Raw genomic sequence first — 27,751 nt, 5'->3', positions numbered from 1 at the left:
CCACCTCTCTCGCAAGCCCCCCACGTGAGTTTGAATTTTTACAGATGGTGGCGCGCGGTGGAGGAGACGATGAGGGGATATAGCGGAGAGGCTGCACGTACTGAAAGGACGATTTTTTTTTCGAGGAGTCGTTCCAAAGCTGCAGTAATTACGTCAGTACGCTAAGGCAGACGCCGGGCCGGTTCGTGGATCAGGTCCTGACTCGGTCGGCAGACAGCACGAAGCTGGTGGAGATGAAGGCGCGAAGTCATACGCTCAACTGGTGGGACCTCATTTGGTTTGGACTTCGCGTTGTCATCGGTGCCGGAATATTAGTGCTCACCGGACTGGAGGTCAAAAATCACGCGGGCCCTGCCATTGTGCTGTTGTACGTCGTCTCGGGGGAGGTGGGGGTGGGGTGGTGGGATGGGGGGTTTAGGTTGGGGAAGGGAGGTGGTCGGGGGGATGGGTTTTCTGGGTTTGTGTTATGTTTTTATTTTTTTTTATTTTTTTTAATAGGGTAAATTATTATAATATTTTAAAAGTATAAAAAAATATTTTTTTCGCACCGTGTCATAGATTTGGCAGTAACTTCATCGCCTAATAAATTTTCTAACAGACATATGAAATTGAAATAAAATGATAAATTTGGATCCTAGGGATCAACGCACGTGATTAAAAATTGTGCGGCCACAATTAAATGTTTTTTATACTTTTAAAAGTAAAGTAACCTCGTTTGCGTGAAAAATATAAAAAAGGCAAAAATTATGGCCACACGATTTTTGATCAATGATCTACGTGTGTTGATCATCGCCGGATCCCCATCCCTAAGATCCCTAGAGAGGGGATCCGGCGAGGATCCAAATCCTAAAATAATAAGTCAATGTATGAAATTAAAATGTTTTTAAAATGTTGTAAGGAATTAAAATCGATTACAAACTTGAAGAGGTAAAATGTAATTTATCCATTTTTATTTTACCGTCAAATTTACTCCTATTCAACTTCAGCCGTTTGATTTAATATAGTTAGGAAAAAAATGGCCAACCTTCGATCAAAGAAGAGAGTCGTGGGGCTCGTCGCAAGTGGCGAGCGCTGGACCCAGCGGCTGACGCTTTGTCGCGTAGCTTCCGTGAGGCGCCTTAGTGCGCTGCGGGTGGAATCTAGAATTAACGAAAAGGGTTCGAGACTTTGAGTTTTTCTCTCTCTTTCATCTCTCTCTCTCTCCAGGTGAGATATTACAACGTAACCTATGGATTCGAAAGATGAGAACATGGAGCTGATAAATGAGGCAATCAAGAGGCTCTTAGAGGAGAGGAAAAACAGTAAATCCTCCGCCGGCGAGGGCGTTTCCCAAGATGGTGGTGATGACGATGATAAAGATGAGGACCGCCTCCTCCTCCACCGATTGCTCTCCCAGGTCAGATCACCGGCCATCTCAACTAGTTCTCTATCTATTTCCCCTCGTATCGTTTCTTTTCTGACAGGGGAGTAACTTTCTTGACACGTTACACTATTAACGTGCTAGATGATATCGTGATATAATTATTTAAAACGAAACTTACACATATTATCGTGTCATTTGCGCGCCTCAAATTCATAAACATATTAACGAATTGCCATTGAGACTCCAAAATACTTCAAATTTTTGTCGATTTTCATTACGATAGGTTGCATGATGAATATTTTGAGGTATTTCAATTCAGTCTCATTTCTATTGACAGTTGGAATCATTAAAAGGCAATGGCGAGCTTCGGAACTCGGAAACTTCAACCAAAACGGAAGAGGAAACGTCCTCTAAAGACGGCGAATTGAAGCCGGAAAATGAGAGTTGTGGCAAAGCAGATGGCGGTGGGGCTGAAATTGATACGGAAAAAATTGTGAGAGAAGTAAACAAGGTGAAGAAACAGAACAGCATCACTCACTGGCTGCTTTCTATCATGATTGTGCTCACTGTCGCCTGGCAAGCCTCTGAGGCGACTTTCCTTTGGAAACTCAACGAGGGATTCAGACACCCCTTTCGATGCATCGGAGGGATGCTGACGGGGAACGGGAAGGACTCGGAAGAACGCCACCGGGGTGAGTCTCCTTCTCTTCCTTCACTCCAAATACCTGAGTTCCCCTTGCCAGATATTAGTCTAAGTGAAAAGCATTGAATTTTTCAACAAAACTGTGAATATTATTATTAATGTTTGGCTCCTTTTAGTTTTTTTTTTCTTCTTGCGGTGAGTTTATAAGTCACTTCAGTACATGCGTCAACTTGTGTATTACCGAACATAACATATGAGTATGTTTGGGATTGTCTTGATGGATATTGTCGATGAACCGTAAGATTGGTTGATTAAATAGATAATTGAAAGTTATCCAAAGGATGGGATCACTTGGAAATTTTGTTCAAGTGTGGCACATAATACCACCCTTTGTTGAAATGTTAGTGATAATCTTGTCTTTCTCTGTAGTTCAACCGGAAAATGTCACTATAACGCCGGAGCTTCCGCCTGCCATCGGCATCACGTCGAAAATCTGAAAACGAAAACCGTATAAACAAGTATGATTAGCATATGGAAACAGAGATTACAAGCATAAAGATGAATATGCCAACAAAAGAAGACACGGCCCAACACTGCAATAATAGTTTCTCTTCTTTTTTCTTGACAAGGGGATGTTTAGATGGAACTTTCATTCTTCCCGGCAGGCAGCGCGGAAGAAAATCCTCATCCTTCCCGACAGGCAGTGCGGAAGAAAATCCTTTACCTCCTCATGCAGAGACCGTTTGGTCATTCATATGAATTAAAAAAATTCATGGTTCACTGTGAAGATGCTACTTATAACTGTTGATCAGTTCGACACATATGGTTTTCAAATTATTTTACAGAAATACATCTTGGTTGATAAAGAAAATGAACGATAAGGCAAGAACACCGCTGGCCGGGACCCAACCCTCCCGAACAATGGTGCCGATTATGTGCGTAGACATTCAGCACGACACGATTGAACTTCTCTTGCACAGTTGGGCACTTTGGTCAGTTATCCAGAATTTTTGCCATTCCTACTAAACGTAACTTGTTGGAAAAGAGAGATAGAAAGAAAAAAACCAAAGAAAATCTCCCTTGCCGTTGCAAAATTTATTTGAGTGAAAACAGCTGCGTTATCGATACTACTATCAGCCGTTCATGCACATGTGGTTCGATAGCAAATTCCCACCAAGCAATCACTAGATATTACAGCAAAACAGAAAATTTATATGAGGATTAGTCTTCAAACCTCCAATAACTGTATTCATTTAGACAATTACCCAGCAAGGTAAGCATCATCCATTTAACCAATAACAATCTCTGAAATTTTCTCTAAATTTAGAGAAAAAAACCACATTCAACAACACTAAACACACCACCAACCCAAAGACCGAAAGTTCAACCTGCAATAGAGAGAAATGTGTTTCGTAATCTCATCTTCACGCATAGTTCAACCGGAAAATGTCATTGAGAACGTAGAAGCTTCCCTGTTGAGTCGGCATCAGATGGAACATCTGGAAATGAAATACAAAACTATGATTAGGTAGAAGCCAGCTGAAGATGGAAACAAAAACTAGTAAACTACAATGTAAAGATAAATATTTCAAGATGTTCACAGTCCTACGTAAATGGTAAATCACATAAATAATGGATTCGATAAAGGAAGACACATGCCAGCACCCTATTATTTAAAATAAGTAAACATAGTAGAACACACATTCGCAACAGGTTTACGAACAATTTTTCGGGAACCTTGGAACTATTTATCTGAAACACATACAGCCGCATAAAATTTTCATGTACAAGTGAAAAGCTGTTGAGGTCCTGATGAAGCAAAGCGATAATGACAACACCATGAGACGGCTCTTAATGTTAATACAAGAAGCAAGGAGCAAAGTCCATGGTATAATGATAAACAGGGCATGCACGACAACAAGAAGATGCAGAATGGAGCGCTTATCCCTTATGGGGCACCTGAAAACACACAATGTCATATCCCAAAGCAGGAGGGAGGGGAGGGCGATAAAACTAATGCTGGAATTCTATCATGTGTTTGATGGCTGAGTGCAAGCAAAAAGTAGCCACAGTCACATGCCAAAGAAATGCATATATACCAACAACAATCACGAACTGTCACTCAGTCAGTGCATCACACATCATGACTGAAGCAGAAAACCAAGGGAACCAATTTAATTAGCATACTTAGGTTTGCCGAGTTTTTATCTATCAGTTAACTTTCTTGACAAGAATAGCAAATCAAGCAGTTTCAAATCGTTAATCACTACACGTTGTCCAAGATCCCTGTAAAACGGGTGGCCATTAAGCAAAAGGTGATACAAAACCCTTCATAATACCTACAAAGCAATTAGAGTCAAGAGAGATAACGGATAGACATAAATAGAATTCCAAACAATAAATACCAACCAATGAAATCAAAAATACATAACAACAACGTAAAACTTTCTATGACGTGAAACTAGAAGACGACGAATTTCGTGGACCTATATGCCATAATTTAGGCCACAGGAAAATGAAACAACTATTTAGTAAAACTGAGAATTCAATAGAGAATTCCTTTGCAACATAGAGAAAACAGTACTTTTATGCACACGGTTCAACATAAAAAGAAGCCAATATCTAATTAACAACAAAAGGCATCGTTAAATCGACTAAGAATCTTCAATTGATGTGTATAAATAAAAAGAAACACCAAACGAGCACAACATCCACAGTATTGAAACATGTGAGCTCCAATCAAACTCAAATATAAAAGAAACAAAATCAGAATATTCAGAGCTACAAATGTCCGTCTCCGCGAGTAATCCGCTGAGTGAGTGAAACCTGCATAAGCACACACGGGTGAATGATGAATCCGACTGAAATTGCAATCACACAAGCTAAAAACGCATGCATCTAATCATAAGGTCCACAAATCAAATCACATACAGAAAAACACCTGGTAAATCATACCAAATACAGCCAATCAATGATTGCAGTTCCAATATCGGATTTGCATACTCGAGTTTCGAGTAGATCGGGAACTAAACCTCGATCACAGAGGCTAAAATCACTAAAATCATACCCAAGAAAACTCATAATCCTACTTATAGCAACAGCAGAAACGCAACGACAATCAAATCGTCACAACAACGACCAATCGCACGCCGATTTAGCAGCAGATCAGCAAATGAGTCACATCTAAAACCCTAAAATCGCCGCAAAAGATTTAAACAAAGACGAGGTAAGCAATATTATACCTGGCTGAACTTGAGAGCGTGCTGTTCACCGGAGAGCTGTAGATTGCCGCTGACGAAGACGAGCATGCCGCCGACGGGGCCAGAGGGCTGGCAATCGACGGTGGTGATGCTGTGCTGACACTGCTGGAAAGGGAGGCTGGTGAGCTTGGCCACGATGCTTTGTGACCCTTGGATCTTCTGACCTTCGAAGGTCAACATCGAGCTTTCCTGGTACAGATTCGCCAAGGCCGCGCGGTTGGCGTCGAACAACGTGTAGTAGTGCTCAACGAAGGCCTTGGAAAGTGCGTCTGGATCCATCGCCGTCGCACCTGAACGCCACGCCGCAGAGGAGACTCGACTGTGAAATTTGTTAGAAGGGACTGCTGCAAAACAAAGCGATGGGAGGAGACGGAGCGAGTAGAGACAACTTGTGACCGAGTGGCCAGTTTTTATATATATTTTTATATTTCAATTATTTGAGTTTTGCGGGGTCAAATTATAATTATCATAATTTTTGAATTATCAATCCTAATCCAAAAGTATTGCCGCGTGACTATAACGCTGGTTGTTATTATTATTTTTGTTTTTTATTGTAGACTTTGGAGCAAGTTTTGTAGTGGGATGCATTACTAGTTTTTATGATAATTCTATAACTTTTTTGCTCTTTCGCACCAGCGATATTGAAGAAGAGAGAATTTTTGTGTTTCGGTGCATGAATAAACGCGCAATTTGATCTTGAAGACTATGAGAGTGAAAGAGAAGTAGGATTTTAATACGATTTCATATACGAATCAATGTTGTTTTGGTGTAATTATCTGGAATAATTAGGTTTCGACATTTGATTGCAGAAACAATCAATTTTTACAATATTGTGTGGTTATTATGTCATCGTTCAGTCATCGATATATGATTAGTTTTTATCAAATTGTCATTGTATCATCATTGTGTAGTCATTCTAACAACGTTCTAAAAACTTATCACTTCTACAATCAACCATTAAAAACTAATCATTCTAACTACGTGCTTTTACAAAAAAGAGCATGTTATCGGGGCTCGCCATTGTTTGATAAGAAAATATTTCTATTTCGACAAACTATGTAATTTTAAAAAACAGAGTGTTATTAGGGCTTGGCATCGAATATCCATATGTCAAAAGTTCGATATCTGCAATAGACTCGGACAATAAAAATCGACTTTCTCAAATTATCAACATTGTATGGTTACATCAAATCTAAAAGGAAAAAAATGTCCAACTACATATCTTTATTGAGGTTGTAATTTACAATGTGCATTCTCCAACAGCTTCCCAGGAAAGGCTACAACATCCTCCTTCCTGCCAAATCAATCTCTACATAATACACAGATGCTAAGTAAAGTGTGACAGATCTTCAACGATGCGAGCTTCAATTATTACATTCAGAATCAGAATCAGAATCGGAATCCAAACCCAGAGCTTTAACGTCGTCGGTTCTCTTGAGCTTTAACCGGAACTCAAAATTCCAGGTTACCGATTTCAGTGGAAGAAGCTTGGAGATGGATCAACTTTACAAGGAGAATGAACCGGCTTTGATATCTGGCTCATAAAAATAAATACAAGGGAAAAGAAAACTGACTTGGATCACAAGTGATCGAGCAGGGCTCCTATATACACTCTCTGTGACAAAAGAAATGTTCTCCTGAAAAAATTAGCCAATGGGCAGTGTGTTGTCAGTTCCTGACGGCACGCGCGATGATTTCATCAAATTTTCGTACATTTTCTTCTAATGTTCCACAATGAAAATATATGGAGCATTGGAGCGCGCAAACTAAATCTTCGTCAATAAAAACTTACTCCGAGGAAAATTCTGAATGCATTTACAGTGTCTTGGAGAAACGGTGTGCTGATGCCATCAGCAACTCATCAATTCAAGTCCTCACTACGCGTTTCCAGTTGTAGTAGATTGGAAAAAACGTGAAACTTCGCGATAAAGCTGTTCAGCTTCGAATGGTTTTGAAACATATCCATCCATTCCGCACTTTGTGCATTCCTCATGGGTTGCCTGAATTACATCAGCAGTCATGGCCAGAATGGGTACACGCCATGCTTGAATATTTTCATAATCCTCCGCAGAAACTTCGCCATGTTGAATACTGTTGCTGATATTGCATTCCACGTCACGTATTCTCCTTGTAGCTTCAAACCTGTGGGGGGGGAAGAAATGAAACTTATAAATGTAGTGACAAAATTAATCCAGGATAGCTCAAATGGATCAAAATTACCAAAAAAAGGCCAAGTACACAACCGAAAGAGAGATTTTATGAACGAACTACACATGGCTACCTTCAATATAAGACGACTTGCAAAAACTGAACTTGCTAAGAAGTAAGCCTCACAGGTTAAATATTATTTTTAAATCTTAAGTTCTCTGACATTTCAGTGAGGTTTTCAAATTGAAAGCTTTCAAAACTAAAAGCATCACTCACCCATCCATCTCTGGCATCTGGATATCCATGAAGCAGGCATCGAAATGGTGGGGCGGCGTAAGCAGTGAGATTGCCTTTTTACCACTGTCTGCACAGATCACCTCTGCCCCATACTTCTTCAAAGCACCGGCAGCTACTCTGAGATTCACATTATTATCATCTATAATAAGAATTTTCCTTCCGAGCAGAAGATTGCGGAGAGACAAACTTGGGAGCTCCCCGTTCCGGAGATTTCCCTTGTTACCAACTCCCATGGCTCTTTGCAGTGAGGCAGCGAGCATGCTTGCCCTGAGAGGTTTCATGATGACGGTTGGGGTAGAGACACCTGAAGTTGCAGAGCTTATTCTGCATGAGCTACTAGAATTGACAAGAATGAACAGTTTCGGAGGAACCTGTCCATCAATTTTCCGTAAATTACTGACAAAGAGAGCTGAAGTTCCTGAATCTTTATTCCAGACTTCCTGTTCAACAAGGACCATATTGATAGTTGTACTCCCACAGCTTATGCTAGCTAAACCCTGATTCAAATCAGAAACTACTTCAACACGAATTCCAAGCCGTTGGATATGATAACTTGACATCTTGGCCCTAACAGGTCTTTGGTCCACTACTAATGCCGTCATGCCATTAAATTCTGAGGATGCAGCATTTGACTGGCTGTTGATTTGCTCGATGGTTAACTCATTTGAACTGGAGCTGGCATTGGTGAAAACAGCAGTAAATGTAAATGTGGAACCAATCTTCGGAATGCTAACAAACCCGATTTCCCCTTCCATGAGGCCAACCAAACACTTGCTTATGCTTAGTCCAATTCCTGTGCCTCCATGTGTACGTGAGATGGATGGTCCCACCTGCATAAAAGGAGTGAAAACACGAGATTGGGCTTCTAGAGGGATTCCTACTCCTGTGTCCTCAACAGATACAATAATATTGATGAGGTCAGATGAGGATGACAAAAGGCTCGCAGATCCATCTTGACCGAAGCACCTAAATCCTCCCCAACTGCGGCGTTTATCTGCAACGGGGAAACCACTCAAAGTGTTCTTCGATGATGATTCAGTCTCAACGCCTATTGAGCCAATCAGCTCCTCGACAAGATGAACCGTCACAAAGATGTGTCCTTTCTCTGTGAACTGTATATAAAATAAACAATGTCATTGCCATTTTATACAGAACGCGGACAACATGGCTTAAATAGAATTAATTTCCCGTATTTAACAAAGCCTAATATACGGTTTGATACATAAAGATATGCAGGGGTACATTTATCCACTCTCATGATTTTACTCTGTTTAACAAATAGTTGAGAACCCACTAGACACTTACTTTGATTGAATTCCCCATGAGATTAGTGATAATCTGCCGAAACCGTCCGGGATCACCAATAAGCATATCAGGAACCTGATCTGAGATGTATACTGCCAACTACTCTCCCCAAAAATTTGGTCATGAAAATTTCAAAAGTTCAGTTATTAGACAATGAAAACTTAGAGCAGAAAACCATACATAAAACAGTGGAAAATGTTTTTTGTTCCGGGGAAGTAGTTGGGGGGGTGGAAACATTATTTACCTCTACTCCTTTTTCTTGAGACTTCCCCGAAAAGAGTGACAAAACATCATCCAGAATAGCTCGCAGATCAAAACGCACTGCCTCAAGCTCCAGCTTACCAGATTCAATCTTCGCCTGGTCCAATACCTCATTTATAAGTGAGACTAGAGCTTTTCCACTTCCCTGGGCAGTTCGGACGTAATCTAGTTGAGTAACATCCAGGTTTGTGTCCATTAGCATGTGTAACATTCCTGAAAAGGGACAGGATTGTCAAAGACTCAAAGTTCAGCAAGCTTTCTTTTGGCTGTAGTTTTGCTCTAAAATCTTGAGCAATGCCGGGACATGATTTTAAACAAATAACAGCAGCAGTCTCGCGAACTCACCTAGGACACCATTCATTGGGGTTCTGATCTCGTGTGAAACAGTTGCAAGAAACTACAGAGGATTAAGATCTGATTAGGCACAGGCATAGTACAATTCCAAACAAAATTTTCCTGCATTAACTAAAGTCAGAAAGTACCTGAGATTTGGCAACATCAGCTGCCTCAGCCTGTTTTTTGAGCTCCATCATCTTATGGAAATCATCCTCCACTTTGGCAATCCTATTTACAGTTGCATGGAAAATGTAGCCAACAAGCAATGCAATCACGAGGATCCCAATAGAAGTTGTAATGGCTAACCACGGCCAAGGTGGCTTATGTTTGAACCTGCATAAAGAAGAAACTCAGCTTCTGAATACAGTTCTACAAGACTTTCTAGATGCCTAGGTCCCTCAGAAACAGTGTGATCGGAATAAGTAACACAAACATAACATTTCCTAGTCTCGTCCCATTACCAGAGACCAAGGAGAGGCCTATATAACATAGAAGCTCAACCCTAAAAAGTATAAGGCACAAGACTTAGTAGTTACCTGCACCGCATCTCATGGTTCCTTAAGGGATCTCCAAAACTTAAGGAGCTGATGCGCTGCAATCCATCATCTGAAACATTTGAACCGTACATGCTGATTGGATGCGACTGATTGGTTGTATCATACACGTTCACAAGGATGGTTTGCTTGCTAGCGAGTTGTTGAAGTAACTTCTCCACTAGTGACTCAATATGAAAGATTCCACCGAGATACCTGGTTGGCAGAAACAACAGGATTAAAAACCTTCTTCTAAAGTATAACCACTTTGAGTGTTCTGAGTCCAGCAAAGCAATTCTGTCTGCTGATATCCCTTCAAGGCCTTGATGATACCATAAAGGAATGTGGACATGCTTTTTATTGGCGGAAGACTTGTATTATGCTTTTGTTAATAACATGTTCTCATTCAAAGAAAGCTTACCCATCAGTCGCTTGAATTCTTTCGTTTGGAGTTGCATTTGAGGGCAGATCTCTTTTGTAGACGGCAAATGTCAGTATTACTCCAAGTCTGTTTGTTTTAAGCAACCGAAAAGGAGCAGTAAGAACCCCCTTTCCCGATTCTCTTGCACGCAACACGTTTTGTCGATCTTCCTGTTGAAACCCAAATGAACGAAACTTCACGAGTGAGGATTGCAAATCAGGAAACCAAATTTTTCTACATAGCATGAGACAATGTCGAGAGCTTTCTAAATTTCTAATATAAAGGTACTATCATCTAAATTTTGGATACATCAGGACTGCAAAGTAAAAGTAAAAGTAAAAGATCCTAGACAACTACTAATTAACATGCTGCTTAATTAAGATAATAGAATTCGACTGGATCTACGACTATAGTTGTTAAATGAATTGTGAGAAGTTGACGAAAGAAACTAGATAAGGAAATACCTTCCCGGTCAGCATATCAAAAGAGATGACATGTCTAACGGTATCCTGTGCAAAGATAACAGGAGCATATTCTTCCTGAATTGGGGAAGGTTCCAAGGCTTCTGGGGCATAGTCATTCTTATGAACCTGGTTCTGTTCGAGGGTATCCATTCTCTTGATAGTCCAGCCCTGTTGCTTCTCAAATTGTTCTTTTTCCGAGTGGAGCACCCTTACAGCATATGCCACGCCACTTGTGAGGGGTCTCTCGAAAGCAGTTCTTTCGGTGTACCGCGCAAAAGTTTTCTGCAGGCTCGAAAGTTAGGATGTTCCATCAACTAGATAACAAGCATCATAGCTACAGAAAGCTCAGATCTGAATATCTGAAACTAAATTAAGCTAAACATATCAAATTAACACCGGTTGAGAAACCGGTACAAAATTCTTCGAATTTAAAGCAAATCCCCACATGAACAAAATGCATCAACTAGCAAACCAGTTAATTAACAGACAGGGGTAGGTACTCATTAAGTACAATCAATTAATATCAATCCGAGTGACATGAAACACCAATTAGCCTATACACATCAAAAGCATCAATGACACAATCAATTAAAACATATTTACCATCCTAAATTGCTCCACGTTGACAGATGATCTCTTTACCTGATCAATGGCCGACGGATACTTTCCGTGGTGGAATGTCGAGATCAGTATCGACATGGCCTGGATATGGTTCATGCTGACATTAAACTGATCCTGCAACATCCTCGCCCTCTCATCACACATACTTGCAAGAGTCTCCTTCCTCTTCTCACTGGCCTGTGAGCTCATGTACCACAAGATCCAGAGGCTCCCAATTGTCCACCCAACCACCCACGAAAACAAAAGCCTCCTCCACCACGTTTTTCGGACTCTCTTCGACCCGATATACTTGTAGTAATGGTGGCGGATCTTGCTGATGTTCATTGGGATTTTCTCCCACCATTTGAGGCACATATTAGCAGCTTCACCAAGCAAACCTACCTTGGTGTCTGTCACAATCCCACCAGTGAGGTACCAGTTCATGGAAATTACAGATACAATCCAGCAACATAGCATCCAAAGCAGATGCCCCACCTTTAAACCGAACTCAAATACATGGAATAAACTCATCCACCACAGCAGTGAACCAAGCAAGTTAACCACAAACAGTGCCAAGAGGTCAAACGAATTCTAGAGAGAGAGAGAGAGAGAGAGAGAGAGGGAGGGAGAGAGGGAGGGAGGGAGGGAGAAGGAGACACCAGCTATCAAATCAACAGGAACTGTCCAGCAAAACCCAACATTTAGAAGTAAAAAATTCCAAGCTTGGAAGAACAAACCCACCGACCTTGAATTCACTGCAACCAGGAAGATTTTGGGATTCTGGGGACGATGTGTGTGGTGTGGGAAGAAGTTATCTTATCCACACCCAAATAACTTCAACTTTGGGTGCGCAGGAACCAAAAACAGGACACCCAAAATCAGGAAAAGACAATAAATTTACTAACAGCACTCCAAAGAACAAGAGAATCCCAAGATTCTGTCTGTTTTTTTCTAAATTCTAACAAGAGTTTGATTTGATTATCCTCTTCAGCCACCAACCAAAACCCAAAACAAGCAAATGCGACAGCAAAGATTCCAACTTTGGTAATCAAACCAACAGAGAATCTGACAGGAAAATCCTAGTTAAGGAGTGAGTCCTTAAATTCCTGAAATCAAACCAAACCCAGTTCGCGCATGTGTGTTTTGTTTGTTAACGTTTGACTATTGAGCACACCCAGCTGCAAAGATCTATGCAGAGAAGAAGCACTGACAGCACTATAAGGAATGAAGATAATGGTGGAAGTAGCAACTTTGGGAGTGGAAGAAGAACAAGAAGCCAGCAGGTTTGGATGATTCATGGACATTAAGAATTAGGAAGAAGAATCCGTGAGAGAGAAAATATTGGAAGAATATGGTGGTACAAATGTCTGCTAGCGCAGCCCATTATCTCCATCCAAAACATCCACCCAGGAGAAAATAAAAAATTTAATTAAACAAAAACAAAACCAAATAATTATTTAAATTTGTTTACATGGAAAGATGGATAAATATATTTAGGAGAAATGTTCGGTGACCGTAGATACACGCGTTTTAATAAGATTGATCGATAATACTTACTTACAGTAAAAATTAAATCCACAAATCGGTTTAAGTTGAATAATAATATCACGTAATCGTGTTTCGATGCCTCAGAAAACTACTCGATGTTTAGAAATGAAGGGCAGTAAAGGTACACACTCCCACCGAAGCAGAAGTAGCTGCATTATTTCTCCAACTTTCCCATGGCGTTCACAACTTCACATCCATATCCATCAAATGCCCCAGTTGACAAATTCTACACGCTATGGTGCCAATTCGTTAACTCTATGCGTTTGTAAGGCTGTACTTTTCGATGACAAAAGTACCCTTTGCATGGGGGTCTAATTTCTTTCTTTGACATCTTTGCCTCGGTGCTTTGTACCGAATGGCATTAGATGCCCCATACTTTTCCAAAATTGCATTTGGAGGACCAATAGTCAAAAGAGTTGGTAAAAGATAGAAGGGCCAATGATAGGAACTTGTGGGAGGTGCCATTGTGCTATCTTCTATCCGATTCCTATCCCTGTTTTTATTCTGGAATCTAAACCAATGTTTGGTTGCAGGCTTAGGGTTTTTTTATTCTCTGTTTTTGGATTATGGATTAGCGTTGATTGGTTCTTTATTCTAATTTTATACTATAAGAATTTGGAACGAAAATCATGAAAATGCAAAAGAAAAAAGTGTAGAAGACAACAGACGAAGCTGTATTTCATTTGCTTCATGTCTGTAATTTTTTTGGTGGCATACAAAAACACATTGATTTGTAACCAAAAGTTGGAGTGGGCAAATGTCTGATTCGGCTAACTCCACCTCTAATTTCAACTATATAATATAACTGAGTTAGTTTGGTTTGGTATATACGTGACAAAATCCAATAATTAAGCTTATCTGGAGAAAAACCAATATTTAGTGTTTTTTCAACTCGATTTCGACTAGTTCACTAGTTAACCGGTATAGGATCCACCTTAATTATGATTTGTACGGTGCCTCAACTCAAAAACTCAAGCTCGTTACATTGAAACGCAAAGCTAATAAGGTCTTTGCCTTATGTGTTGCTCCATCAAGGTTCGAGTCATACTATCAACAGTTTCGTTGGTGCGCAATCTATAAATTTCTACATAAATTCATACCAGTAACAGCTGACAATTAAATGTCACATGTAAATCATTTTAGCTTGAAATTATGGGCATGCACTGGCGATGATGGTGAATAACCAATCTCATCTTAAACTTTTATCCATAAAAAAGCTAATAAGTTGAAAGAAAATGTTAAAAGTAAAGTTAAAACCAACCCCACCAATGACAAAGAGAGTTTTGTGTACATGTGTTGATGTTACCAATCCCTCCAGGTCTAGTAGGAAGCAACAAACAAACAAGAAACAAAAGTTGGACAAGGAACCAGGCATGGAAGCAAATACAACCAAAATGCAAGGGCTAAATTGTCAACGAAGAAGATAAGCTAGGGGAGGTGGTTAGACGACAACAGTGGCAGAAGCGTAAAAGTGTGAGAAAGCAGGGGCGAGAACAAAAGGGCACTTTAATCAAGGCTTGTCACGAAGTGATTAGGCCATCACTACTACCCACTTCCTTGTTTCTGGTGAGCTCCTTGTGAAAGCGACCCGTCCCACGTCAGCGCACCGGTTCTATGCCGCTGGCCAATCAGAATGTCCAAAATGTAATGTGCGTAATGGCCTAGCTTGCTACGTGTCACGTGTGGGGGTAGACGATTGGAAATGTGAGCATCTCTCTCTCTCTCCCCCCTCTCTGCGCTTCGTTTTGGGCTAAATTTGTCGGAGTCCAGCTCAGCATTGTGTTCGTATATAATCAGCTCTGTAAAACTGTAAAAATTGCCTCTTTATCGCAGCTTTTATTGACTGGTAACTTTTAATCTTTTTCCTCGGATAATTTAATATGTTTTTTCCTTGTAAATATTGGATCATTTCTTTCATTTTACAATCTATATTCATGCTCGATTTATTACTTTTCGATCAAATTTCATAGAAAGTTCTAGGTTCTGAAATCGTTTTTCAAGCTGAATTGTTACTCGTCTGTTTAAAGACGAGCATATTTTATTGATTTGAGGACTTCAGTCGTGCTTAATTTGACCTCAGTAAATATGTAAATATTATTTTCCATTGCAGCCATTCATGGTTCATAACACTTCTCGTTCTAACTTTCCAGCACCGGACAGGTGTCGTGCTCTGTACATCACATGATTATTTCCCTAAGTGAGGCATTTTCTAAACCAATTAGATAGAGTGAAGAAGAGTCTAATTGCATATAAATATGAAAGAGTGCACTGAGGGTCTCCCTACAAAAAGTACCACAACCTACTAAAAGTTTGAATTTTTTTATAAAATAATATTTTAATTTATTTTAATTCATAAGAAGTATTTAAATTTGAGCGCAAATAAATCAGACAAATTATTCCTAACTCACACATGTCGTTACTTCATTAATTAATAGTAAATAGTGAACTTTATTCAAGTGACACCTATGCATATGCAAAATTACTACATGAACTTTCAAATAGTTAAAATGAATTAATTTGTCTTATATATGGTGCAGAATAAATTTGGGTATATAAATGGAACCCACTCGGTTTAGTACCATTTCTAGGTCCTATTAATAAAATAATAATAATAATAATAAGGAATTGTTATTAACACTCTAAAAATCTCATTTCACATTTCAAATTTTTTATAATTAGAAAGAAAAATACACTTGTGATGAGTGTAGAATAAAATTTTTGGAGTGCTAATAACAATTCCCTAATAATAATAATAATATAATTCGAATACACTATCGGAAAGGGATCTTCTCCGGATCCTCTTTGTGGGGATCCGGGGATCAATCAATCACGTCTGTTTATCGTACATCGTGCGGTCATTTTTTGTTAAATACTATTTATATTCAATTTTAAATTTTAAATGATTTATAACCGCATGATGTACAATGAACGTATGTGATTGATTGATACTCCAGATCTCCACAAAGAGGATCCGGCAAGGATCCTTTTCCTAGGATAACAACAAAGTGTGAGTCATTTCGAGGGGCCTATTAGCAAAAAAATAATATATATATATATATAATTTAAATAAAATAATAACACTTGTTTGCTGAAAAAAAATAATAACAACATGTGACAATTTTTAATATCCATCGAAAAAATTACTCTTAAAATTATATATTTTACTTCATCGTATCTGGACATTGAACATGGTTGCGAGGATGGATGCAGTTTTGTCCTCAAAACAAATTTATTCTGGAGATGCTAAGACTAGGTCTAATTAAACTTCCTTATTTTACTTTCTAATTTATTAAAAAACTGCTATTTATGTTAAATAAATGACACAAAATCGTAATAATAAATAAATTACGAGGAAATTAATTAAACAAATATATAATAATCCCCAGAGAAGGAAACCGGGCAGCTTACTTCTTCATCTGGTACAACCGTACAAGCAGCCTCCGCCAAAAATGGTGGCTGTCCAAATCTTTTTTCTCTTTTCCTTTTCATATTTGTGCTGGTTTGGTATTCTTCAACTCAAAAGTCCAAATCCTTGCAACCCGTACCATACACACAATTAACATCACCATCACAAGCTTCGTATATTTGCCCAAACAAAGGACAAAATTAATAACCACCTCACTCTTTCATAAACGCGTAGAGTATTACAGTTGTCGATCAATGTAAATTTCTTCATTAGAACTTTTTAGTAGTAGTCGTGATCAGGCTTTATCTAGGTTTAATTCCTTGATTCCTACCCATTGGATTATTTGCTATGAGTTTTTGGCGGGTGATTAACGCTGGCGGAGCCCTCGATCCGAACATTAAGAAGCATATGATTCAGATTAATGATATATTAATCCACAAGAAATACTTTGACGAATATAGTTGGAAGCTTCGGTCAGCAAAAGACAGAGATGGAGTTTAAAACTTTAAATTATAACATAGAGCCTCCCTTGATAGGGTTTTCAACAGGAAAGGTCAAAGACAGAACAAATTTTCAATAGCCCACCTAATTTTTAAAAATTAAAATAATAATAATTAATTTACAAACAATAATAATAATGATTAATAAAACATAATTAGGTCACTCTCAACAAAGCTCCCTTTGAATCCTTGTTTTTCATTAACAAACAAACTAGGCGTCAGAGATTACGGCATCCTACCCGCCCAAAGGACGAACACGACTCCACGTCATCAACAAAAAGAGAATAAAGGGTTAAAGTTGTCTATGAAATGAAGCATCTCTCTTAATCCTACTTAACCTAATTATTAATCTAATGATCAAGAAAATAAAGTAACTTGAGTTCATTTACCTTTCGATATTTAATATATACGTGTTTGATTCTTGCAAGCCATGTTACGATGCTGCTTGCTGGCTGCCACCAATGAAAGATACTCTCGTGTAGTTGAAGACATTACACGACAAACATTTATTGAATATGTGATATACTTTTTTAACACGCGATAAATATTTGTCGGACGAGTGATATCATTGAAACTATCAACTATGCTTTGATTGCAACTTGCAAGGGAGAATACCTGTATTACAACTTTGAAGTGTTCTTGCACTTAGCGGATTGTGAGGAGTTGTACCACATTTACAAGTTAAGCGGTATGTTATACTATTGTCACTTGATTTTGGAATAGAGAACCTCAACGCTATTTACGGTATCATAATTAATTTATCCACGTATAAAGTCTGAAAATCACATATGCTTCACACAATCCAATAAAATTACTCATTAATTTGTTAGATTATTTCCCACATTACTAATTAATTTTGAATTAAAGCCTCAATTTCATTCGGCGGCACGTTGTGGACCCTTAAATTGTATAAACGTAGAAGGGGGGTGATTGATGGAAAATGGCATGTGTGGATTTTTCAAGTTTTAAATTAAACATCGCATTAATTAATGAATGAGATTAGAATAATTGAGAATTATTGTTGAAGGTGGATCAACAAAGCCCCATTAATTTAGTGTCTGCGTGATAGAGATGTGGCTACATGCTCGACGGTGGGAATTTGCCACATTGTATTGCTTCTCTTAACTTGCTTCCAACCTAACAGCTCAACACTCGTCGGACCAAAAGAATAAATTGTCACTAAAAAGGTATAAGTTTATTTAAGCATGGAAGTTCAGATAGTGCAATAATTAAGCACGCATATTCAACGAAAATATGAGAATTAAAGTTGATTAATCGTGAATGTAAGTATACTTAGCATTACTTCTTGAATACCATTAATGAGTAGTAAAAATCCACCGTCTTCAATCTTGACGAATTTGCACTTACAAAATAATAAACACATTCAATCAACGACTAAGCCACACATGCTAGGTGGGGGATTGACCAATGGATCTTCAATGCCTAAGTCAGTATATCTGAAAAGAGTGAGTGTATGCATAGCATAAAGCTTACCAAAAACTAGTAGAAATGAGGTATTTATAAGAAGGTGGCCAGCCATAGTAGGTTTCTACTCTGCACATGGCGGCTTCCTATTGACCAAGGTGTATCTTCCGTATGATGGATGAGGAAAGAATAATCCCGAAGATATTAGTTAGAATAATATCTTGAGATGATGAGGTAAGTATTTTTGATTGATTCATGAGATTCTTTACTTGTTTAAGTATCATTTTCCATGCCATGAGCATGAAAGCTTGGAGATATCGTCGTCAGCTGCTCAAGCTTTCAGGGATGTTGAATTGCGTGTTGGGATATTTGCGAACCTTGTCAATTTAATGAGGACAATCTTGTTTTGTTTGGAGAAAAATTCACTTCTTGTCTCCAAAATTTTTGAAATTATGTTTTCTCCCCAATTAACACAATCGTGCAAGCGACACTTGTCCACAACTGCATATTAAATTTGGAAGCAGATTCTCTGCCCTCCAACTTCTCGTGCCCTCCTATTTATGTGGTCACGGTTAAGTCACGTCAACATTTTATATTACTATTCTTTTTTGTCTTATTATCTTTATAAAAAAAATAATAATATAAAATATTGGCATGAGTTAACCGTGACCACACAAAATAAGAGGGCACAAAAAGTTAGAGAGCAGAGAATCTGCCTCCATTAAATTTTGAGTGCAATAACTTTCTGGAATACTTGGAAACCGTTTTCCAAGGAGAAAAAGAACAAAAAAATTATTGTCCAGTGTACGAATTACAAAACCATTATGTAGTTGAATTCAATGGGTCTGGTCCCATAAGATATAGCTACATGCTCCACGTACCCATTCTTCTGCTGTCTCGCCAGTTGTGAATTGGATCAAACCTCCCTTTGGCTCTTTGAAAATCAATGTAGATGGCGCATGGTGTGAAGATAGCAGGACGGGGGGTGTGGGCATCATTTTTCGTGATGATAGGGGCTCGTTTGTGGCTGCCCATGTCATTCGATTTCGCTTCGTGTTCTCTCCCCTCCAAGCGGAAGCTTTGGCTGCTCGGGAAGACTTGTCGTTGGCAATGGAAAAGTGGTTTTAATGATTTCATTTTTGAGTGTGATTCTCTCCAGATCGTGAAAGTCCTTATTGAGAACTCTCCGAATATGCCCAACTTGAGACATATTATCGAAGACTTTAAGGCTTCTCTTCCCATGATCACTGGAAGGCTTCTATTTCCATGATCACTGGAACTTCGGTTGCCCATATCTGTCATCAAGGCAATGGTCTCACCGCCTTGCCTGCTCGGTTGCCCATATTTGTCATCAAGGCAATGGTACCGCTCACCGCCTTGCCCGCTCTGCCCTTCGTATGGATGAAACCTCCTATTCATGCCCCCCCCCCCCCCCCCCCAACCCAGTTTATTGTAAATTTGCTAGTTGTTGATTGTCTATAAGGCGGCCTCTTCTCAATTTTGTAACTGGCTCTTCCTTATCAATGAAATCTATCATATCGTTGCTATTAAAAAAAAAAAATCAACTTGAAAAGGGATCCTCTCCGAATCTATACATCTGAAGCCCATAGATCAAATGATCTTGATCTTTAAAATTTGAACAACGGCTAAAAGCAGATAAGATAGTAAAAACTTATAAAAATTACAATAATTTTTTGTCGTATGATCAAATTTTAAAATCCCAGATCATTTGATCCTTGACCTCTAAATGGATAGATCTGGAGATGATCTCTTCCCTTAATTTATCGGCCCGGAATACAATAAACTATCTACATACTCATATTGTATAGTTGGTACCGTCAAGCCTCTCTCTCTTCAAACTCGCACAACAAATCTAAAAATCACGATCGTCGTCGGTGAATATGCACATGATCGTCGTCGGCGAGTATACACATTGATTCTTAGCATTTTAGTTATTATCGGTCAATCAATCAAATAAAATTGGAGTTGACGAATTGAATCGAACACGAATTCCAATTCAAATATAGCCAACAGTGGGAATCCCATTGAACCAAAGTTGTTTTGTTTTCGTTGACAAGGTTGAAGAGAGGGGAGAGAGAGAGAGGGAGAATGAGATTCGTCAGTGGCGACGAGGGTGCTGGTTGCGGCTGCGTTACTGGAGAGTTTTGGCTCTGTCATTTTTTATTCATTTGCAACACAAAATAATAAGACTTAACACAGTTAAAAGCTCCGTTAAGTAAGAGGACACCGGTTGATCAAACGAAGATGAGACGTGAAGGAGACTCGCATGATTGCGGCCAATTTTTCTTATTTAATTAATATTTGTAGGATCCACTTTTCAAAACAAATCAATCAAACCTTAGTTTTATGATATATGATTGATGCCCTCCTATAACCCACACAACAAAATATTTAAAAAATAAAAAGAAATCAATCTGTTTCATATGTCAAAATTAGAGCATAAAATTTCTATGCCAATCAGATTCACTTATCGATTAGAGTTTCTATGAAATCTTATGTAACATTCAACTTAGAATTTAACATCTTCATTAAAGATGCTTTTAGGATGTCACCATGCCAGACTACTAGTACATTGTAATCTTTTGCCACAACAATGAAGGGCACATTTGGGTTTGTTTTATGAGAAAGAATCGTATAACTGTAACATTTTCGTTGCATGAAAGTACTTTCTCGAATCCTTAATTGACAGTATTTACTAATGAGTTCGAGTAAAAAAGAAAGCCCTTTTAAAATCATGAAGAGTGGAAATGCATAGTGGGCGGGTGTAGATGAATGGGTCCGCCGGGCAGAAGCCAGTCACTATCAGCAAGCAGGCATGGCAAAATGGTTGCTTGCTTCAATCATTCCTTACCAGTCACATAATTACATGCAACATGCAAAGTATACATATGCTATATGTGTCAGAAACTCCATACATACTAACCGTAGATATTTGTAAAATGGTAAAAATCCAACGGCAGAGGATTCCCCAAGTGTTTAAGGTTCATTGATTGGATCCTAATAGGTTGTTTGTATCCAGCAAAAGTGCAAAACAATGAGAGCAACTTTCCATCTCACACTCACCCAAATAACAAATAAGTCATCTCATGATTGACCCACAATGGCAAATCATCTCCAGTTAAAATCGTCAAAATTTGAAGCCCCTAAAATTTGACTGCTTGTCCCAGTATTGCAAGCAAATGGGACAAAGTTCAAAATTCAAATATTAATGTACAAACTTCCCCTCGAAGATATTTATGTGAGGAAAACTTTACAATCACGAACTTCGTTTATTTTTTGAATTTTTTTGTATTGTAAACGATATTACTACTTTAAATTATATTAACAGAATTATAAATGTTTGAACTTGTAACGCACTGTACTGGAGAATGAGACCTTATTTACTATGACAATTCTTCATTGAATTTATTTCTAATCTTTGAATTAAATCGGAAAACTTTTAAAGGACATAAATAATCAGGGGTGTCATTACTATTTCACATTTAATTTTTCTCTTTAATATGTATATGTGATAGTTCTTCTTGGAAGGCTAGGTGTATTGCTAATCTTGGCGTTGGTCAGGTGATTGAAGATGGCTTTAGGTAAGGGTGTTAGGAATTTGATTGTGGAGTCTGATGGTATCCTCCTCCTACAATCCACTCGTTTTTGTTAGACGATATTTGTGAAGTTTCAGACAGAGCGTTGTTTGTTTTGGGTTGTTTAGTCACGTTCATTAACCAAAAAGAAAAAAGAAACACTTTGACCTTAATATTTTAGAAGAAAAAAAATACACTAAATAAATTATAACTAAGAATCAATTACACATGACAAATGGCTAAGTAATGGAGGATTTTCTCCAATTGAACACTTGAAGTGTTTTTATTAATGTAAAATTTACAATTTGATAAATTTTTTTAAAATTACTTTCATGATACCCTCTTTTTCCTTTATCATAAGCATGAACATATCTCATCGATGTGGAGCACGTAGTTATGAATCTATCATCATAAATTACCTTGAAATCAATAGTTAATGCAATTGTTGAAAGATTTTTTAGTGTATCAGAAACATGGATTTTTTTTTTCCAAATTAAATGTCATAATATAAGGGGGGGGGGGGAGAAATTTTCTTGTGTACATTAAATTTCTTGTATATCAAGTGTCATAATATAAGTGTACATCAAATGTATTAAATGTCTTGTAGAATAGGGATGATTCGTAAAGAAACTTATTTCTCCAAACCCTATCATTTTTTTGGAATTTGGAAAGAAAAATATCTGTTCATGGCTTATTCATGTTCATTCTTTGACTAGAAAGTTACCAAATTTTGTTCCCCATCATACATTATGAAGGAGAAATGTCTAAATGACTATTTTCTTTCCTAATCCTTCAGATTTTCATTTATAAAAGATAAATGTTAAAGGAGGCCGTTTGATACCTATATTAGTTTTTGGCTTTCACTTTTCCTTTTCACAAAAAATGAAAAACTAAAATCTTGTGAGGTGATGTGATGTGCCAAAGCGTCTTCATTTAAAAAGAAACGAAAACAAAAAATAAAAAATAAACATGAAATGATTATTAAACGACCTCCTACCTAAACTCAATCAAAAGAGAATCTCTACTTAAACTTAGTGCGCCCACGTTTTATCATCTTAAGTAGGCCAAATATGCATATAACCCACCTGCCACAGCTAGCACTATCCCGATAGGAGCCTAGAGAAGCGAAGTACAAGGCTCCTCTAGGCTACAACATAGGGAGTGTTTTGAATCTTCAAGCTTCAAAATATTAATCTTTTGGCCTATTTTATGATTTTAATTGTCATATTCCACTTAGCAAATGAAAATTTTGACTCTTAAGGCTACTTTTAAGGAAAATAAGAGCTAATAAATGTTAAATAAACTCATCACTTTAACCAATATTATAAAGTGAGGGGGAGGACCAATCAGAAAAGGAGGAAATGAGGGGAAGGGAGATAGGGGACAGACACACCTAATCACTCTGTCCGGTTTTCTTCTCCGACCCGACCCACGTCTACAACAATTTTCGATAGGTTTTCCGTCCATTTTTCCTACGATTCATAACCGTCCACCCCTACCAAACAACTCCCTAGACTTCCCTCATTCATTTCCACCCAAAACCCACCTCGATTGAATCCCCGATTTGAGGAGAACGGAACACGTGGGTTCCAAAGGTGTTTCGGCGAGATTGGCTAATTCCGAAGGTCCCGACCACCACCACCACCACCACCACAAAAGGCTTCTCTCAACCCCAGGAACAAAGCCCAAGCAGTGCTGGAGGCGTCGAAGCTCGTTTGGAAGCCGAATCGAAGCACATCCTTGTCTAGGGTTTCCGGCGGTCCAAGGATGATTTCAGGCGTTTCTCTGGTGAATTGGACTTCGGCCCAGGTATGAAAATTTATCCTCTCATTGAGATCTACAAATCTGTAAATTTTGGTAATTTTTTGAAATAGTTGAATTTTCCGATGAGTAGGGGCGGCTTGTGGGTCGAAACCTCACATGACCTTTATAAGCTAATATTGATGCCCCGATTCCATATTTGACATCCGTTTAGTGAAATTCCAATGTTTTAATATAGTCTCGTAGTTGGCCGTCATAGGGTTATTATATAAATTGACGATCCGACCATTAGATCGGCACCAAACTTAAATATGTAATAGTACATAATATTTTGAAAATAATAGGAACTTACGGATCGAGAATCCGACGTACGGATCTTCCCGAATTGGATTTCTAAGTTTGTAAAATCAAACGTTGACCACCATTTAATCTTAGCGATTGGCGGAGATCCGACCATTGGATCATAATGAAGTTTTAATATGTTGTTTTAGAAGCACAATGTGGACTTTAGGAAGTTACAGATCAGAAGTCTGATAAGCGGATCTTCCGGTTTAGATTTCTAAGGTTGTGGACCCTACTCTCGATCTTGATCGACGGTTGACTTTTTAGTTAACTAGCCTGAGTTCTTCTAGCATGTTACTGATCTTAGAGTGTTGTTGAGATTTTATGGAGCTTATTGGGCTTAGCGTGATGACTTATCCTTGTTTGACACGTGCCTCGATTTACGTACTAATGGCGCCATATTGTGTATACTTGGTTATTAAATGTGATTTTCTATTGAATTGTTGTTTTTATTTTTAGGCATCGATTTATGTGATTTGATTGTGAATTGGAAATATTTATGAAAGGTGATTTGACGTGCATATTTGAAATGTGGTTTGATTTGTATGTTTGGCATGATGTGATGAAATGTGAGGGCTAATAGTGGACCATGAACCCATTGTCATGGGGTTTGTTGCTTCGAGACTTGTTTCACATATTGTATCATTATTTCATTTCTCGTTTCGTTGAACCGTTCTAATTTTGTACCTTGTGTTTTGTTCCATTTCTTGTTTCGTTGAGCTTTTGTATTTTCAGTACTTGTTTCATGTCTTCTTCTTCGAGCGTTGCTATATTTCTTAGACTTCCACTCGGTTCCATTAGTGATCTGAAACTGGGTTTCCACTAGGGTTCCGTTGAGTGGTATGGTTCCTTGCTCCGTCTGGATTTCGTTGAGTGATCCGGAATCTTATCCAGCTTGAATTTCATTAAGTGGTTCAATATGCATTGTACTCTGCTATTCCGTTAAGTGGTCCGAAATCGTATCTTCTTGGATTCTGTTGAGAGATCTGAAATCCCTTCTACTCTGCGATTCCGTTGAGTGGTACGGAATTGTATCCTGGTCTGGATTCCGTTGAGTGGTCCGGAATCCTTTTTGGTGCGTTGGTTCCTTTGAGTGGTTTGGAACCCAATGTTGATGGATTTCGTTAAGCAGTCCGAAATCGCATCATTTGACTTGTTGGTTCCTTAGATTCGATTTCAGCTTTAGAGATGTAGGCTTCGGCCGAACTGTGTCGCTCTAGCCCTGCATTTCGGTGTATGATACATGTTAATGATTGATGTGATTGTGGAATAATGTTGGTTATGGTTGTTGTCATTATGATTAGACTCATTGACCAATATGGCTAGAGATTATGTTGCGCTTCATCGAATGTTTCTCGTGATGTTGCATGCCTGTTGTGTGGTATTATGTTGAGACATAGTGATTTATGTGATGATTGTTAAAGGGTAATGAAGGACGAACTACGAATGACTTAATCCCTGTTTAGGATACGTAGGCAGTATAATGAGTAGGTTAGATGCAACCATAAAGTATACAAAAAATTATTACGCATTTGGATCTCGAGTTATGCTTTGCCCATATCCTGGAAGCAAGGTATGTTAGATATACGGATACTTGGTGACGTCACGTGTTGATCCTGGACGTATGTCAGGATCGGAGCGTGACAACATCAACATTAACTAAGGTTGCGATGAGAACTCTCCTCAATCAGGACATCAGCAAGCATATTGGAGGGTTCTTAGCCGAATCGACTCCCATGTTCCTTGCAAACCCGCCCGAGCCAAACGATGGGTAGCACTGCTCCCTTCATGTCGAATGAAACTTGTCATTGCATGAACAAAACTTCACAGGAGAATACGATTATCATTGATGATAGGACCCAAAATTGAGTGATCATCGCCCTCCCCACTCATTGCCGCAAGGGTCAAGTTGGAATCCCCTTCGAAAAAATCCCTGAGCTGCATGAAACTATTTTCTGAGCAAATTGCAAGGCTGGCCGAGCTGCCAAGAGCTCTAATTGCAGCGCCGAACCTACATCTTCCTCAACAGCCGCAAGACCGGTCAAAAATTCACCACTACAGTTGCGAATAATCACGCAAACGCCACCTTTCCTCGATCTCTCATCCCAAGCACCATCGAAATTACGCTTAAGAAATATGTGTCGGGAGGAGACCACTTTTGTATGGTTTGCATCGATACCATTTTGCTAGGGGAGTGATAGTGCCTAAAAGCAAGCATCCATTCCTCATCTCTCAAAAACCCATTTTAAGACAATTAGAATTATAGTTTAATCGAAGCTATCGAAATGAGGTTTCTCCATTTATGAAGCCCCATTAAGATTACCATACCGCCAACTAAAGTACTACCCATAAATAATTAATAGGTCTATTTAGTGATTATGATTGGAATGGATTAATTAATAGGTCTATGAAGTGACTATGATTAGATTGAGATGAATAATTCAATAGATTTAATGTATGTCCGAGACAATAAATAGATGTCAACTCAATTTTTCTCCTTTGATATTTTTTTTGGCTTCAGCATGCTATAAATTTATTGCATGTTTACGTGGGGGAAATGAAATGAGAGGAATGAGAATTGCACTCATTTCAAATGATCAAGGCCGGTCTTGAGGGTAGCCCAAGTAGGCGGCCGTCTAGGGCTCCTACTTTGGAAGGGTCCCCAAAATTTTTTTATATTATGTAATTAACATATAAATACAAAAAAATAAAGTAAAAAAAAAAAGTAAAAAAAAAATATCATAATTCATTTGTTAGTGTAGTGAAAATGTTGGCTTCATTTTTCTTTGGGGTATTGAGTTTGAAACACGAATGTGCCTTTTAGTCACTAGATTTTTCTTGTTTTTCAAATTTACTGCCAATCCATCTGTTCAAATACATATAAAGTTATAAAACTCAAGTCTTTAAAACAATTTTCAATTCTCTCAATTTCTATTGAACGTTTAAATCAACTATCATATGGTCTTAGATATTGTAACTTTAAGGTAATCAAAACTTTGAATTTCTATTTTTCTTTTCATTAACTTTTTATTCAATGAATTATTTTAATATTCAATTCGTTAGTGTGATGTTGATTTTAGAAGGAAAAAACACAAGAGAAATAATTGGCGTTGAATTTATTATACTCGTCAATCAAGTTTTATTTTTATTTACTCTCTTGATCATCAAGTTTTATTGTTCTTCACTCTCAATCTTAGACCTTGACTGCAAACATTTAGTACATTTATGTCTAAAAACGTGAATCGTGTAATGTTTGTATATTTTTCTTTTGATATTAATTTTTAATGATATTTGATGTGAAAATAGAACTTTTTATGCATTTAGCGAATTCCTTTTTTTATACAAATCAATATACAAAGAACCAGAGATCCGAGAATTTTAGGACCTCACTTCGAAGGGTTGCCTAGAGCCCCCAAATTCTTAGAGCCGGCCTTGCAAATGATTCAAGCGTTTGCCAATGCTCTAGGAATCAACAAACAAGTGGGACCCATTCGAAATCAGGAGTCTCAATCCTGAAATTCCCATAATTGAATTCTTAATAT

At 38.3% G+C, this 27,751-nt stretch overlaps 3 protein-coding genes across 4 annotated transcripts; 1 reads left to right on the top strand and 2 right to left on the bottom strand.

Moving 5' to 3' along the window:
• The first annotated feature begins 1,030 nt into the window (after positions 1-1,030).
• LOC137732598 (uncharacterized) lies at positions 1,031-5,622 on the top strand. Of its 2 annotated transcripts, XM_088688015.1 has the most exons (3): positions 1,031-1,396; positions 1,701-2,055; positions 2,436-5,622. In XM_088688015.1, exons 1-3 carry the CDS (start codon positions 1,229-1,231, stop codon positions 2,501-2,503), a joined length of 591 nt encoding a protein of 196 aa, XP_088544141.1. In that variant the 5' UTR covers positions 1,031-1,228; the 3' UTR covers positions 2,504-5,622. The 2 variants fall into 2 exon arrangements, with proteins under 2 accessions (XP_088544141.1, XP_068328011.2); XM_068471910.2 differs by having other exon boundaries at positions 1,034-1,396; positions 1,701-5,622.
• LOC137731597 (nuclear transport factor 2B) lies at positions 3,198-5,689 on the bottom strand. Its single transcript, XM_068470752.2, has 2 exons — positions 5,249-5,689; positions 3,198-3,505 (listed from the first exon to the last, which is right to left on the bottom strand). The coding sequence occupies exons 1-2, from the start codon at positions 5,543-5,545 to the stop codon at positions 3,431-3,433; spliced, it is 372 nt and encodes a 123-aa protein (XP_068326853.1). The 5' UTR covers positions 5,546-5,689; the 3' UTR covers positions 3,198-3,430.
• Positions 5,690-6,405: 716 nt separating this feature from the next.
• On the bottom strand, positions 6,406-13,384 carry LOC137732374 (histidine kinase 3). Its single transcript, XM_088688013.1, has 11 exons — positions 11,674-13,384; positions 11,032-11,313; positions 10,568-10,737; positions 10,150-10,362; positions 9,760-9,946; positions 9,623-9,674; positions 9,261-9,490; positions 9,017-9,115; positions 7,691-8,823; positions 7,059-7,408; positions 6,406-6,903 (listed from the first exon to the last, which is right to left on the bottom strand). The coding sequence occupies exons 1-10, from the start codon at positions 12,160-12,162 to the stop codon at positions 7,144-7,146; spliced, it is 3,120 nt and encodes a 1,039-aa protein (XP_088544139.1). The 5' UTR covers positions 12,163-13,384; the 3' UTR covers positions 6,406-6,903; positions 7,059-7,143.
• Between the last annotated feature and the right edge of the window lie 14,367 nt (positions 13,385-27,751).

The sequence above is a fragment of the Pyrus communis genome, chromosome 16, assembly GCF_041283825.1.
Source record: "Pyrus communis isolate YQ-2024b chromosome 16, ASM4128382v1, whole genome shotgun sequence".
In the NCBI taxonomy this organism is placed as follows: domain Eukaryota; kingdom Viridiplantae; phylum Streptophyta; class Magnoliopsida; order Rosales; family Rosaceae; genus Pyrus; species Pyrus communis.
The sequence above is the reverse complement of the archived record's forward strand: the minus strand, read 5'-3'. Positions and strand labels throughout refer to the sequence as shown.